This window comes from Clupea harengus, chromosome 5, assembly GCF_900700415.2.
Source record: "Clupea harengus chromosome 5, Ch_v2.0.2, whole genome shotgun sequence".
Classification (NCBI taxonomy): domain Eukaryota; kingdom Metazoa; phylum Chordata; class Actinopteri; order Clupeiformes; family Clupeidae; genus Clupea; species Clupea harengus.
In genome coordinates this window covers 17,711,173-17,727,650 of record NC_045156.1, presented here as the reverse complement: position 1 = coordinate 17,727,650, position 16,478 = coordinate 17,711,173, and the positions used below count along the sequence as shown (strand labels likewise).

At 44.6% G+C, this 16,478-nt stretch overlaps 2 protein-coding genes across 6 annotated transcripts in view; both read right to left on the bottom strand.

The window, feature by feature from the left end:
* kdm5ba (lysine (K)-specific demethylase 5Ba) overlaps positions 1–12,475 on the bottom strand; it is a 39,965-nt gene extending 27,490 nt beyond the window's left edge. For 2 of the 3 annotated variants that reach the window (XR_004163722.2, XM_031567921.2), the window contains exons 1-7: positions 12,138–12,475; positions 9,135–9,212; positions 8,433–8,555; positions 7,710–7,880; positions 1,972–2,106; positions 1,570–1,660; positions 699–775 (exon numbers count right to left, since the gene is read on the bottom strand). Coding sequence is in view for 2 of the 3 variants with exons in the window: in XM_031567921.2 (XP_031423781.1) it covers positions 699–775; positions 1,570–1,660; positions 1,972–2,106; positions 7,710–7,880; positions 8,433–8,555; positions 9,135–9,212; positions 12,138–12,290 (828 nt within the window). In the remaining variant the exon portion in view is untranslated. Of the gene's footprint in view, positions 1–698; positions 776–1,569; positions 1,661–1,971; positions 2,107–7,318; positions 7,648–7,709; positions 7,881–8,432; positions 8,556–9,134; positions 9,213–12,137 lie in introns of those variants that run through there. The other variant, XM_031567922.2, reaches the window with a different exon arrangement.
* Positions 12,476–14,542: 2,067 nt separating this feature from the next.
* rabif (RAB interacting factor) lies at positions 14,543–16,285 on the bottom strand. Of its 3 annotated transcripts, none has more exons than XM_031567933.2 (3): positions 16,138–16,285; positions 15,569–15,744; positions 14,543–15,372 (listed from the first exon to the last, which is right to left on the bottom strand). In XM_031567933.2, exons 1-3 carry the CDS (start codon positions 16,241–16,243, stop codon positions 15,124–15,126), a joined length of 531 nt encoding a protein of 176 aa, XP_031423793.1. In that variant the 5' UTR covers positions 16,244–16,285; the 3' UTR covers positions 14,543–15,123. The 3 variants fall into 3 exon arrangements, with proteins under 3 accessions (XP_031423793.1, XP_012684808.1, XP_031423794.1); XM_012829354.3 differs by having other exon boundaries at positions 15,569–15,740; positions 16,138–16,283; XM_031567934.1 differs by lacking the exon at positions 16,138–16,285 and having other exon boundaries at positions 15,569–16,131.
* Between the last annotated feature and the right edge of the window lie 193 nt (positions 16,286–16,478).

Here is a 16,478-nt window from a genome sequence, read left to right as displayed (position 1 = left end):
TTTGGGATGCGATTAAGAGGGGGTCCTCGGAAAATGTTCTGCCCTTTGAGGGGTCCCTGGCCTCATAAAGTTTGAGAAGCCCTGCTCTATGGCACCTTTAGTGTGCGTGTGGGTGTGGGTGTGGGTGTGGGTGTGGGTGTGGGTGTGCATATGTTTGTGTGTGTGGGTGTGCGTGGGTGTGCGTGGGTGTGCGTGGGTGTGCGTGGGTGTGCGTGGGTGTGCGTATGTTTGTGTGTGCACGCGTGGGTGTGCGTATGTTTGTGTGTGCACGCGTGCGTGCGAGTAGGTGTGTGTATGTGTGCGTGTGTGAGTAGGTGTGTGTGTGTGCGTATGTGTGAGTAGGTGTGAGTAGGTGTGTGTGTGTGTGCGTAGGTGTGTGTGTGCGTATGTGTGAGTAGGTGTGTGTGAGTAGGTGTGTGTGAGTAGGTGTGTGTGAGTAGGTGTGTGTGAGTAGGTGTGTGTGAGTAGGTGTGTGTGAGTAGGTGTGTGTGAGTAGGTGTGTGTGAGTAGGTGTGTGTGAGTAGGTGTGTGCACGCGTGCGTGCGAGTAGGTGAGTGTATGTGTGCGTAGGTGTGTGTGTGTGCGTATGTGAGTAGGTGTGTGTGTGCGTATGTGTGAGTAGGTGTGTGTGTGAGTAGGTGTGTGTGTGAGTAAGTGTGTGAGTAGGTGTGTGTGTGTGCGCATATTTATTCCCCTACCTTTGACTTTTCTCCATCACCAGGAGACGCACTCAGCTCTACCGGCTCCTGTTTCACCTGCACTGGGATCACTTTCACTGCAGGGAGCAAAACACACAGGCTCATCAGAGGGACACACACACACACACACACACACACACACACACACTATAAAACACACAGGCTCATCAGATGGAGACACACACAATATAACACACACAGGCTCATCAGAGGGACACACACACACACACACACACACACACACACACACACACACACACACAGAGACAAACACACACACACACACACACACACACTATAAAACACACAGGCTCATCAGATGGAGACACACACAATATAAAACACACAGGCTCATCAGAGGGACACACACACACACACACACACACACACACACACACACACACACACACAGAGACAAACACACACACACACACACACACACACACACACACACACAATATAAAACACACAGGCTCATCAGAGGGAGACACACACACACACACACACACACACAAACAATATAAAACCCACAGGCTCATCAGAGGGAGACACACACACACACACACACAATATAAAACACACAGGCTCATCAGATGGAGACACACACACACACACAATATAAAACACACAGGCTCTTCAGAGGGACACACACACACACAATATAAAACACACAGGCTCATCAGATGGAGACACACACACACACACACACACACACACACAATATAAAACACACAGGCTCTTCAGAGGGACACACACACACACACAAACACACTCTCATCAGAGGGAGAGGGTGAGAGAGAGAAAGAGAAAGAGAGAGAGAGAGGGAGAGATTATACAGTTGAAAACTCTGGGCAGGAGCAGAGTTCTGTACCTGGTTCTGATTTGGCCACGCAAGAACCCATCCTCCTCCTTAGGTTAGGTCGGTTCTCACACTCATCTGGCTCAGACTTCACGTAACCCCCCTGTTAACAGATCCACGCAGAACCATCAGGTTAGAACTGCAATAGCCATCTGCCTGGATCACCTCAGTGCCCACACCATAAACAACAACAGTGCCCACACCATAAACAACAACAGTGCCCACACCATAAACAACAACAGTGCCCACACCATAAACAACAACATGGGCCCCAAACAGTGGCTCTGTCTGGTTTTTCCGTGTGCGTGTGTGTGTGTGTGTGGGTCCAATCTAATGAAACACAGAAGAACCCTGGGTTCCTCGTGTGTGTGTGTGTGTGTGTGTGTGTGTGTATGTGTGTGTTCTGCCGCCCACCTCGGTCCTCATGCGTTGGGCCCTGCGGGCGATGGCGCAGGTCTCTGCTGGGGGCATGGACTGCCTCTGGGGCAGGTCGTGGGGTTTGTACTCCTTATCTTTGGTGTCATTGGTCAGAGTGGGCTTCTGGGAATCCTACACACACACACAGGAGACAAGACGTCATCCTAACTGCACCGCACACACACATTCACAGGAGACAAGACATGTCATCCTAACTGCACCGTACACTCTCACACACACCCCTACAGGAAACAAGGCATTTCATCTTCAGTGCACCGTACACACACACACACACACACACACACACACACACACACACACACACACACACACACACACAGTTTCTCCTGCTCTTCCAGGAAATGAGGGTGAGAAAGAGATGGTGATGGTGAAAGCAAGGGGAGCACCGGGGGGGGGGGGGGTATTTCTGCTCAAGGTGCATATCTCAGCGGAGTGGGCGAGGGTAAATGGGGTAGGTAAAGTGGAATATTGACGGAGGTCTACTTAGCCCAGTGCTGAAACAAGCCCAGCGCTGAAACATTCCATTGGGGAGAGATGGGGAGAGAGGACAGAGTGGACCTGATTCACATTAGGACCTCAGCTCCATACACACTCAGTACGTTTCCATGATGGTATCAATTCGAATCTATCTTTATTTGGACAATGCGATTTTTTGGGGCAACTGCTATTATCCTAATATATATGGCAGTGAATAAATCGAATCATTGGCCGAGAGCTCCATACTGGATGGGTTGGGCAGCAGATAAACATGGGAATGTCACTAACTCCAGGCCAAAGGTTACAATGAAAATCCTTCCCAATCTGCAATTCCATGCGCTCCAATTAAATGATAACCTTCATGGTTAGGTGGCCAGACATTCAGACTGATGAAAATGATTTGTGGGCCATTTTGGGTTTTTCAGTGTGGACTGAACGGAGGCTTTTCTGGTTTAGCTGGTCCAGCTGCCATGTGACTTGACTTGACACCTGATTCCTTTAAAACCGCGGCTGTGTGGATATTTTAACGTCCTTCCATGTCAACAAATGAGCCCAACATTAATGAACCCATTTGGTTCCAGCTGTCAGCCGCCTGCCCCCCCCCCCCCCCCCACACACACCCCAATGGCCTCCCACAGGTCATGTGATCAGAGAGGGGGAAGTGGCTACAACGGATGGGGTGGGGGGGGGGGGGGGGGGGCAGGAGGCAGAGCAGCCTCCCTGGGGGGGCGCAGCTTATTAACATAGGGTCAGACTAGGGAGTGTGTGTGTGTGTGTGTGTGGAGGGGGGTTGCGGTGGAGAGATGAGGGCTGCCAAACGCATTCTGCTGAGAACAAACTGTTAAACAGTAAACCCCACAGGGACCCTGCAGTGCAGACAAAGAGGGCGCTGAGACTGGCATGCATCACAAACAGGCTTTCATCAACACAGACCTGCATTACCATACCATACCATAGCCCCCATACCATAGCTCCCATAGCCCATACCATAGCCCCATACAGCGTCGGAAATACACGAGGGCAAAGGGCAAAACTGCCCCTAATAAATATAATTTTGCCCCTGATATGACTAGGAGAGGGGCAAAAAATGCCCCCATAATTTTCTGTAATAATAATTTAATGAACTTGTCAAAAACATCGTAGCCTATGACCCGGTCCAGTTGCCATTAAATGTTTTGATTTTCGCATTGACTGATTGTTGCGTGTGCGTGAAGAACCGAACGTTCTAACAAACAATATTTGGAGCGCTTCTTAATCAGACCTGTGACTGCGAGAGTGATGAGAAATGAGGATGAGCAAACACAGTCTCTGTCACCATCTCAGGTTCTTAAAGATAAAATTCACACACCCAGCGACCGTCGAAAACTGGAAGCTAGATTGGCTTGGGGTGGAGGATGACGACGAAAAAAAGACCCGAATTTTTTTGAAGGCATGTCGGACTTGTGGGCAACGAGTTGCCAAAGTCGTTGTCAATCCAGCACAGGCAAGTTCTTCTGCTCACTTCATCAAGGGGAGCGAAAACATACAGAAATACATGGCCTTTCGTCACCAGGCGCCAAGCAACACACCATCGCCTACGGTGAATGATAACTAGTAACAATAATTTTAGAAATGATTTAGTTCGGTTTAGCTAGTTTAATGATAGTTAGCTAACGTGAGCTAGCTCTGATAGTGTGTTAGCTACAAAGGCTTGCTTGCAAGCTAGCTAACCAGTCCTATCTGTATTTCCTGTAGGCCTACTATGGTAGGTACAACATGATTAAAAGGTAACACAAAAATCCATAAATACAATACGTTATTATTATAAAAAAGAAATAAAAAACGATTGTTAATAGTTAAAAATGTAATAATAACAATAAATAACCACAAAGAAATAAGAATAAAATTGAATATGATTGTCTGATTTATGTTTGGTTTTTGTTCAAAAAATCTAAGAAAACACTTTGAATTCGTAGACTACTGCCTAATAGTCTTATTATTGCCATTTAATGACAATTGCCCATATACTGGAAGCCTAAATAAGTGTGTTTATTATTTTGAACAAAGGTTAAATGTTATTTCACAAGTTTCTAAAAGTGCCACCAATTTTTTAGTAAGTGGGGGCAAAAATTGCCCCCCAAAAAATATGTAAATTTCCTACCCTGGCCCCATACTATAGCCCCATACCATAGCCACAGGCTCTCCCAACACATGCACTACCCTCTAGCACACAGGGGAGGCTGTGGCAGCCTACGCTCAAGCGTCTACAGGCAGCTAGCTGTTCTGCTCCAACTAAACCTTTACTTTCAGCTCAACTCACAAGAGTGCTCACACACACACACACACACACACACACACACACACACACACACACACACACACACACACACACACACACACACACACACACACACACACACACACACACACACACACACACACACACACAGCTGATCAGCAAAGCTTGGTCCCGTGGGGCCTGTGTAGGTCTGGAGTCAAGGGTGGGGTATCTGGATTAGATGTTGGGGGGTGGAGTGCACGGTTAGAAAAGAGTTTGGCATTGAGAAACCTATCCGACATCGCAGGTGCAGGGGTCGAACTCAGGGCACTTGTTCAAACAGGAAAGAGAAAAGATGTGCTCAGGAAGTGAAGGGGCGGACCACGAGGGGCAGCCTTGTTTTGACACCATCCTCAATGAAGAAATATCAACAAGGCGTCACCCAGGGTCCAACTGCTGTTTTTAAAATGCTGTGTGGATGTGCTCTTCGTATGTAAATATCAGTGGATAAACCAGATCAGATTTCTCTTGTGAGTCTAGCGCTAATGGGCATGACAGCTATATTCTGTCTGCAATGTGATTGGATCATACAGCCCACTGTGAACCTGCTAAGGAGTGAGCACTCTGCAATGTGATTGGATCATACAGCCCACTGTGAACCTGCTAAGGAGTGACCACTCTGTGGATAGACAGTCTGAAACTCGACCCCACACTGTGAACCCGACTACCAGAAGAGGAGCTCCGACTGGCCTGATCATATTCTCATCTCAGTGTGTGCATACAGTATATTTGTACATACTTACACCTTGGGTATCTAACAACCCTCCTGATCAGATACCCAGACTGGGGGAGGGGGGGGACGACTGAAGGTCCTTTTTAAACAGACATCCCATAATAATCACGTTATGAATAGGGTTGGGTACCGAGAACCGGTACCAACATGGAACCGGTTCCAATACAACCGGTACCTACCCGGACCGAAATGCAACGCAGATTTCGGTGCTTCATTTCGGTGCCTGAGCCAATTGAAAACGGTTGCTAGGCAGATTCCGCGGGGCACATGTAAAACTGCCCCAGCTCCCAATGTAAACTTTGTCCTGTGTTGCTCACGCTCATTGGTGTTTTCATAGCAACAGTCTTATGACAGTGAAGAGCATGCAGCATTTCACAGAGCAAGCACAAACAGAACTAGCCATCAACCTTTTAACAGAGAAAATACCGAAAGGTAAACTGTCAAAAGTGTGGCTGTATTTCGCACCAAAATATTCAAACATCGTGACGTGCAGCAAATGCAACAAAACAATTGCGTGAAAAGAGTGGAGAGAAGGCAAAGAGTCAACGGCAGATCAGCAACCGAAGACTGAAAAATAAACGGAGATGACAGCTATACTTAACCTACGGTAGTCTCTTAAAGGGGCAGTACACATTTTCTCGTACTCAGTGTGTTCAAGTAACAGGATTAACTATAAACAAGATAGAAAAGATAGGTATAAACAAATCACAAAATGGTGAAATTTCATGAAATAAATGCAAACAAAATAATACATTTTTGACTCCAAAGGCAAATATGCTCATATTTTTGCAAAAGAAGTTTGAAGCTGTTTTTTGTATTTATTTATATTTATTTAAGTATACTATAAACTGTTGTTTACAGTTAATATAATGTTCATAGTTTGAAGTTAAAAAGTTTGAAGCCAAGTGTTTTGTATGTATTTATATTTATAATATACTTTGAACAGTTAATATATTGTTCAATTTGAAGAAAAAAATTGAAGAAATTGCTGAAGTATTGAAGCTGTAGTGTGTGTACAGAGTGTGTGTGTGTGTTTTGTATTTATTTAAGTATAGTCTAAACTTTTGTTAACAGTTCATATATTATTTAAGTTTTAAGTTAAAAGGTGTTTTGTATTTATTTATATATATATAATCTACTTTAAACAGTTCATATATTTGGCAATAAAGCCTTTCTTAAATGTCGTCAATCGTAATTTTTTTTAATTTTTTTATAAAAGTATCGGTTCCGGCACCGTTTAGGCACCGGTGTCGTTTTAAAAGTATCGGTTATGTACCGGTATCGGATAAAAACCAAACGATACCCATCCCTAGTTATGAAGAACCCTCACTACGTCGCCTTCGCTTGTTTACACTGGACCAAACAGAGGAAGCGTAATGCCCTCCAGTGTGCCTTTAGAACCGCAGAACCAGAGGCAGCGTAATGTGTGCTTTTACATAGCGCGTCAGCATCGCAGAACCAGAACCAGTCCTTACACAGTAATCCGCCATCACGGAACCAAAGGCATGGTGTTTCACATGGCATCTAGCGCCACCTATAATGTGGTGTTGGACCCCACTCAGAACTCTGAGATTTCCACTGTGGCAACGAAGCTAACAGCGCTAACCAGAGAGCGTGACTATGTCTGAGGAGAGACGAGATGTGTGTTCTACATGTCTGAGGAGAGGCAAGATGTGTGTTCTACATGTCTGAGGAGAGGCAAGATGTGTGTTCTACATGTGTGACAAGACGCATGAAGAGGCAGCGTGTCCCTAGTTCCTCTCCAGCCGGCCCATAATGACCTGTTGTTACCTCACCGTCTGAGCTCTGGGGAAGCTCCAGGGTTGGCCAGCGGTCAGAGACATCGGACCACACAGGCTGGGCTGCACAGGCTTGAGCTGAAAGATGGTGGTGCTGTTTACACAATCTGATTGTATCGAAACGCCTCATGGTGATTTTATTTTTGGTGAAGTGACCATATTGCATGTCTTTTAGTTCAGACCCACTCTTCCCGAACGAATAGGTCTTTAAATGTTTCATAGATCTGGGGTGTGATTTCATCAGTGTCGTTATGCCACAAGCATAGAAACCTATGGAGAGAGAATCTAACTCTATACTAAAGCCCTGGAGGAGAGCCAGGCCATGCCACCTGACAGCTGAGGTGCGCTGAGGTTGGTGGGGGGGGGGGGGGGGGGGAGAGAGACTCACGGGGCGGTTGGCTCCGTTCTGGAACAGGTGGTAGGGGTAGAGGATCCTCTCGTAATGAGCCCGCAGGTGGGAGCCCACGGCCTTGCCTGGAGCAAAGCCCATCTTCAGAGAAATCTTAGTCCACCTCCGCTCTCTGCACACCATATCGAAACCGCCTTCATCTTTCACCAGCTGAGGAGGGAGGAACACACACAAATATCATTACACACATGGTCACTCACATATATACTGGATAGAAAAATAATGCATACAAAAAACATATTCACACACAAAGACACACATGTATACTAACCTTCAAATACACAAACAAAATATGATTACGCACACGTTCACTCACATGTAAACACACACACACACACACACACACACATAATATGTCAGAGGGGGAACTGCAATGGGACCGGTGTTGACCTGCGGGACTGATCTGCCGGTGCCATAGCTGGTCTCTCTGGCACAGTGGGGTGAGATGTGTGTGTGTGTGTGTGTGTGGGCGTACCTTATCGAGCTGTGGGGTGGGGTGAGGTGTGTGTGTGTGTGTGTGTCTGTGTGTGTGTGTGGGGGGGCGCGTACCTTATAGAGCTGCGCAGTGGGGTGAGGTGTGTGTGTGTGTGTGTGTATATGTCTGTGTGTATGTCTGTGTGTGTGTGTGTGTGGGGGGGGGGCCGTCCCTTATAGAGCTGCGCAGTGGGGTGAGATGTATGTGTGTGTATGTGTGTATCATACCGTGTAGAGCTGGAACAGGTCCAGGATCTTGCGCTCCACGTGGGGGATCTTCAGTGTGCATCCCTGCAGCTCCCAGAACTTAGCGATCTGATCCAGGAAGTTGAGCTTCACCCTGGTCTGAGCCTGTCCCAGAATGCATTGGGAGATCAGCTCTCCACACACAGCAGTCATCAACAACTAACAGTTCCACACACACTCAGCCTGAGCGTGTCCAAGAGCAGCACCCCAACATGGAGCACTGGGAGATCAGCTCTCCACACACAGCCCACAGAAGCCTCACACTCTACTCAGTTCTAAACTCTTTAGAAAGACAAATAGAAATCTCAAAACACAGTAATGTATATCAGAATGTACATCATACAATTATGATCCCACTGAACTGTCAATCAAGAATGGGGATTAAATTGACCCTGCACACACACCAGATTTTTGTTGTTGTGAGTCACATAGCTAGCTAACAGAGAGGTTGTGAGCTGATGACCTTTGACCCCAGGGGGTCGTAACCCCTCTCTCCAGACAGCATGCTCAAGGCCAAATGGCCAGGCTCGATGACGGCCCCCCCACTGGCTCACACAAAGGGGACGGTTACCCTCCCAGTGCCAGATTTAATCACCAGTCACAGCTCACACACTCAGGAGAAATGTCTCTGTGTGTGTGTGTGTGTGTGTGTGTGTGTGTGTGTATGTGTGTGTGTGCGCATACCTCCAGCTCGTTGAGCCTCTGGATTCGAGGAGTGAAGTGCAGACGGTCAACATCACAGGCAAATGGAGGCTGCCAGCCCTGCAGGGGGTCAAACAGGCCAGTTAAGGCCGAAATATACTTCTACGACTACGTTACTCTGTGGTCACGCATCAATTTTTTTTTTTAAAGATGGCGAACCAAAATCCGTAGATGGTCGTATTTGTACATAAAAGTTGTTGGTTTTACTTTTTTTTGCTTCGATTTTTGAAAGGTTACCGAGAAATAGACACTGCAATGTAAAAACCCCGTTATTGTAACTGAAAAATATGTCTGAGGGGATTTGCGAGGTGTCTGAGCCAGCTATGTAATGTTGGCATACTACTACCCACAAGGTAAACAGCAATGTATTGACGGATTGACGGAGTCGGATAGTTACAAAACTTGGGGGGTGCACGTCAGGCCACGGAGAGGTGCTCGGAGAGGGTTTGCCTTACGACGGAGGGCTCTCCGTGTCTCCGTATACTGAAGACCATAAATTGGGCTTCACACACACACACACACACACCTGATATCACTCAGATACACACAGAGCACAAGCACATACAAAAAAAAATGTAATCACTCAAACACACAGAGACAACCCAGTTGGCTCGCTTATCATTAACAAAGACAAAGACACACACACACACACCTGTATTTCTCTCTCAGGCACACACACCCAACCTCAAATGACAAACAAACACTTAATCTCACTAATAAACACACACAGAACACTAATAAACACACACACAAAGGTTTTAAACACACACAGAAAGCTTACAGCGTCCCTCCCTCACCATAACCGTTCCTAAACTGGTTTAAATGCAGAGAATACCGGTGACTCATTTGAGCCTTCACTTGTACATCATCTTATCTAAACTACTTTGAACACTGTGACTTAAAAACATCAGCCTTTGGATTTAATCCAATCAGTATTTACATCATAACAAAAACATGACTATTCATTCATGAGATAAAAATACACTGTGACTGTAAAACATTCTACTCATATGTTCTTTGTGACCTCGTTTCTCTGAGCTGGCTGCAAGAGAGCCAAGCCTCGGTACATACACGTCAACAGTCCACCGTGTCTTAACACGGGTCCAATCTGGGCCATCCGAAGGGCCGGTTAAAGACGAGGCTTAGCAGGCCCAGATAAGCCCAAAACACACACCCACACAAACCCATCGGTGTGATGGAGATTGCCAGATATTCACTGCCAATGGTAACGGAAACAGCATCTTCCTACATACTCTGTCATCGTTCAAATAAACTAACCCAAATCTTACTGGGAACTTGGATTATTCTACTAAAATCTTATAACAACCGTATGCCCATGTTATGGCGTGCGTGCAATCCATCCGTTTCTGCAGAGTGATTTCCCATGCCGCGCTCATAACAAACGCTGCACTCGGGTTTCACTCTCAACCACATAACAATGTTTCCAACATAAAAGGCATATGGGGGCTCTTCCCACTTCAGTTAATCAGAGCGATGTTTGTGCTCGTCTCGGTTTAAAGCCACCGGGCGCTGGTGCAGCCTGACACTCGCTGGCGTGAGAACGTGCTTCGCTAAATCGAAAGGACCAAACTCCACTTGATGTTTGCCTGGGAACCGTTAACATCCCCTTTGTCATTCAAATAAACAAGAAAGACACTGAATATGGCATCCATCTCTGAGCTGAAGCCACCGTGCGTTCAGTAGATAAAAGCGCTAAATTATATAATCGGATCGGGCAAAGTAAGAACGGCAGTCTCGTTACTTCGGCCAACATCATCCGTGAAACGTCGATGACTGTGTTGGTAATAATTATGTAGTATCAGCGTAGTAATCTGACAATATAACAATAGGATGTGCAACTAGTGCATTGTAGAGAGGATTACTGGGAATTTGCACTGAGAACCAGACCTTACTCTTCATTCATTTTCCCAAAGCTAACTAATGGGGTTCACTGGCTTGGAAGTGATAAGTTTGTTTTCTCTTCGTGGCCGTCTAACTACAACAGTAATGGCCGAACAGAATGAACAAGAAGGCTTTCAGGAAGCGCCCTAGCGCCATCAACCTCAACAACATTTTCGGGCACCATACGAGAGTGTTTCCGTGACTTTATTTACTTTCGTCAAAGCACGGCTCGAGGTGGAAATCTCGGTGAGAATGTGATCAGGCCAGGCCTACGACAAAATGACTCCACGTTATGATCACTGACACTGGGGCATCTTCATAGTGGAGATGGGTGCGTCACCCTCCATCAACAACTAACAGTTACACACACACACACACACACACACACATAAACACACTTACATAATAATGTGCCATCCGCCTTTGTAGCCTAATTTTTTGGGGTATGATTACTTTGTTTGGGGCCTTGTAATTACTTACTTGGCTTCCTACTTTGTCATTCCATTAATACATAGCAGCGAGGCATCAAGCCTTCAGCAGTGCACTAACGTCACTCTTAGATAACGTTAAACTAGCCAACTTGCTGTTTGAACACCACTGAAGGAACAGGGAAACAAACACACAGAAAGAAAAACTAACAATATAATGCTTCCTTTGAGGTCACTTCGGATCACACAATAATACACCTCCCCAAGCTTATCATTGTCGTCTTTTAAAATATATTTAATATTTTAAAATAAATAATTCGCTTTTCCTCATTTGAGCTGGTGTGACCTTACATGAAGAAATCATGTAAACAGTGTTTAACAGCCGTGGATAACTCGGTCACCTGAGTACATGAAGAGAATATCGTTACTGTACCGAAGTATTTCACGTTGAGCGTAACTTACACACACAAACACACGCGCACACGCCGTTACTTGACTAGCTAGCTTCAACCACTCGAGCCGCAATCCGCCATGTTGAAAAACCTGTCTTTAACAGAAGTGTTTTTAACCTAACTCTGATCAGCATATCACTGAGAAATATGCATTAAATTGACGTGTTCGTTGTTGTATTGGCACAAGTAAGCGTTATACATACCTGTGGCGGTCGGACTTTGCAGATACCAGTTTTTTCAGCTATTGGTCGTATTTTGTTGATAAACGCAAATGGGTCGGCAAATTCCTCCCAACTGGGCTCAAAGACAGGACACTCCGGTGGAGGAATGAACTCGTTTGGCCGCGGTTGGGTCATCGTCGTTATGTTTTTCCGAAAAGTGACATGTACTTGCTTCAATAAATTCTTAAGCTAACTGTGATGGTTCTTTAGTTGTGTGTCAGTCCCTGAACACAAACTCCTTTCACCTGAACTCCAGCAATTAGCTAGCCCACATCCTCATTCACTTTGGCAACGGACACACACAACAGGATTGTCGATGTGAGTAGGTTATCTTCCGCCACAGAATATAGAGACCATTGAAGGTTTGGAGTGAAACGCTTTTATTTCTCTAAAAGTTTCTCCACGATAGATATGTCTTAAATGTTCATATAATTTGTCAAAGTAACAATAATACCATATAAATTTAGGCCCAACCAAACAGACCGACTGAATATAAGTTGCAGACATCAGAAGTTGAGAAAACAAATAAACTATTTTAAATCACAATAATCCCCAGTCTCTCAACTTGGAAGTACTCCAAAACTCGATACAAACGCAGTAAAATGCAATTGGTGACATGAGTTTGAAACATTTAAATAATTTGATGGATTTCCTTGGCAACAGTTCTTGGAAAAGACTAATTTTAACATGATGTATATCCTCTCATTCAAATGACCTGATATGTAATTTCATGGCAGTTACTTTTTCCTTAGAAATATTTGTCTAATTGACGATGGTCCATGGTGATTTACTTATGCGCATTAATAAGGTACAGCTGATAGCTTCATCACGGCCGGAACTACTTTTTTAAATAGACTCTTGGCCATAGTCCTTCAGTTGACGAAATATCTTCAGGATTGGGTCGTCAGGCACACGAGTGTCGATTTATTAAACCACACTTCAAAGTACATAAACAAAAACAATCAAGCTACAATGTATCTAGTTATCAAAAAAACGTACACAAGTATGGTAGCTTTGTTTAGGCTACGTAGGCAAGGCTATGCAAGCCCAGCTTGGCCACAGAACAAATGCACAGTTAGAGGTACCGACACGTCATAGGCGAGCAACGAAGAAGCTACTAGTAAACTGCATAGTTGCAATGTTATTGCAAAGGCAAAATGTAAGATTGCTTACAACTGCAGGTTGAAACGTATTGAAACAGGGCTAACGTTACCGTTCCGAAACGCAACGATATGTCAACTAGACAACCTGTAAAAAAAAAAAACTAAAAAAAAAAAAACGTTTTTCAGAGATGCTCGCTGTGGTATTTTGCATTTCTCATGTTTCAGCTCTTGGTGGCGATATTGTTTCTGAGTAAGCTAGCCTACTACTGCATCATTCCATTGACGCCCAGCCTGCCAGCACGTAGGCTTACCACACGTCAGCATGCAAACACAGGCATCTAACCTAAACGCAGGTGCTTTGAAAACGTTGAAATGCTGAGACAGAAAATTCCCTCTGACCATTATTTATCCACACATTTCGCCAGTAAAACCACAAACAATCCAACTGAGTTAAAAAAAACCCCGCTGTGTTAATGTAATTGATATACAATCTTTAGTGCATTCAAACTACTGAGGACGTCGACCAATGGATTAGGATACTGTTTTTTTGCAGTGTGACGTCTTGCAGATAGATTGGGCACGTTTGACTTGTCGTCAGGTGTCAAACTGATTTCCTGACCATCCGATTTCTCTTTGATGCTTGGTATTGTTTAACAATGTTTGTTTCGGTCGTGTCCGTTGCAGTTGATTTGATAGGTCTACGTCTGAACAAATATGAAAGAGCCTGATCCACAGAGTCAAATGGGGCAGCAGGCAAGATACATGAGGACATTAGTAAGTGTTTAAAATAAACTGATTTGATTTAGCTAAAAGAATATAGTTTTTTTTTCTCTGCTTAATTTCCTGTTCCACACTCTAGTCCAGTCGGTGGCGGTAAAGCACCTCTAAACTGCCTTACCAACCGCTAATAAACACCGAAGAAGAAAAATCAAACCGGATCAAGAGTTGACACTTTTCACGTAAACAGTCATGCAGGATGCTATCAAATGAGATTAATGGGCTTCATTCAGAAAAAATATTCCATTTTCCTAACTACCACATTCAACCTTTAGTAGGTGTTGTTTGAAAACAAAATTTCGCAAATATTTGTTCTGCTGTGGCTTGCCTTCCTACCTCTCCCCATGTACTGCACATGTGAAGTCTAAGGTCCCTCCAGTACTTTTAGGAGAGTGGAGTCAACATGAGATCATAACTTGACTACTGACAAAACTCATAATCTACTTTTACCAGCTGGTTCAATTTATAGTTACCCTTGCACAGATAGAATTACACTCACCCAGGGAATACGCACTTTGAGCACAACTTTTATTTTACTAAGTTAAAAGTAACTGAAAGTGCAGTATAGAGTTCCAATAATAAGCAAGGCTGGCTAAATTAAAAAAAAAGGACTGGCAGCCAATAACTATGTGAAAACTTGAGATCGTCCCTCCCCTATACATGCCATAGAGAGTGTGTAGGTTAGTGACTGACTGACTAGGCGATAGGGTTATACATTATATTGGCATGTATATCCAGGTCAGATCACTGGGTCAATGAACATAAATTGAACTGCATAATTAATCTTATGGGTCAGCAGCTGATACAAATGTTAATATACAACCAAATATGATAATGGAATCTTACTTACAGATTAAAATTGAGAAAAAGACAATACGGTAAGAACAAACACATCAGCATTTGCAAATTGCTGGCTGGGAATGCAGATCAGAGCAATCAGTATTACAACACTTCAGTATTCAGCCAGCAAGCTGCTCACACAGGGACCAAGCACCATGTGGGTAGACCTAGTGGAGAGATAGACATCCTGAGCTGGTCTTCTGACTGGTTCACCTGAGCTGGGATGCTCTCCTGTAAGAGGCTGATCCTCAGGCATGGTTAACCCTCTCCAGCGCCACATAGAAGCTCTTCTTGTCATCTAAACAGTGCCAACCGATGGGTCCAATTTCACAGTCTGCACAAATGAGGTACTTTATTGTACCCACGTCCTTAGTGAAGCCCACGTTCTCAAAAGTGAACATGTCATCCACCAGCCAATGGGCTGTCAACGTGTCCCCATCCACCGAACCATCTGATTGGGTAATATTGGTCTTCTTCCGCATAGAGGGGAGAAATAGCTGAAGGAGGATTGAGAAAATAACAAATACAGTTTGAGACAAGAATTACACGAGTCAGAGCTCATGAGTCAGAGCTATGAACCAGTACAAATGGGGCAGGAACAATACGGGAAATCAATTAGACCTAGTTTTGTGTGACTATTAATTCTTATCTTCATTCCCATTATTTTGAAATGCTTGTCTAAACCGCATTTACCTCTTTCTCTGTGAACTGTGCCATCCCTGCACAGAGCACCTTGGAACCACATCGTTGGCACAGCACTGACTTTGTGTTCTTCCCGTCTTCAGACACGAGGGTTGAACGATCCAAACATGGTCCAGACAGCGAACACTGTCCATCTTGATCCATAGCGACAGCTTTTGTTGTTCTAACGTCAATGAAACGGCAGATTTGATGTGCACGCTATCAATATTCTGGCTAGCTAACTTGTCCACAATTCAAAACAATGGTTTGGTATCGAGCTAGTTAGCTATACGTGTGGTTATCTAATCATCAGCAGTCAAATCACTTAAAACTGTTTTAAGTTCCAAATGAATTAGGACTTCTTGCCTCAAAGCCTGTCAAACACCCAAGACGACAAACAAGCAAACGCTAACGTTAAACATTAGTTCGAGTCCAACGACACCAGTTAGCAAACACCCTCCACGTTGTCTGTGACCCCCCCGTTGTGTGTGGCAACTACAAACACATTTCTTTGTAACGGGGATTGCAAAAAGGCTTGCAACAACAACAGAAGATGCAGACAAAATATACTGATGCCGTACACATAAAAAATCTGGTCCGTTTGCAGGTGTCCACTCCTTGGCGGCGGAAGGCGCTGGGGTCAATTGTGCAACAAGGATGAAGAACCGATTGGAAACCAAACATCATTTTAAGTTCCGGCCTCCATCACGGGATTACAGACGGAAACTACTACAATACATAATTGGGCTTTTCTGTTCTTATGACCAGGACAGCCGTTTGAACATTACATTTTATAGGGAAAACAAAGTCACAACAATACAGTAATATAGAACAATGCCATCAAGACAGCCCTCCCTTTTTATCGTTCAAGGTGCACATTTCTCCAGTAGCCCATTTAATTCAGGAAATGTAAACCAGGTAT

What these genes read in the sequence shown, in the direction of transcription:
- rabif (XM_031567933.2), bottom strand. Translation starts at nt 16,243, where the DNA reads ATGATGTTTGGTTTCCAATCGGTTCTTCATCCTTGTTGCACAATTGAC. An exon ending in ACGGACCAGATTTTTTATGT is followed by an intron (nt 15,745 to 16,137) that starts GTACGGCATCAG and finishes GTTTCATTGACG; the next exon opens with TTAGAACAACAAAAGCTGTC. An exon ending in CACAGTTCACAGAGAAAGAG is followed by an intron (nt 15,373 to 15,568) that starts GTAAATGCGGTT and finishes ATCCTCCTTCAG; the next exon opens with CTATTTCTCCCCTCTATGCG.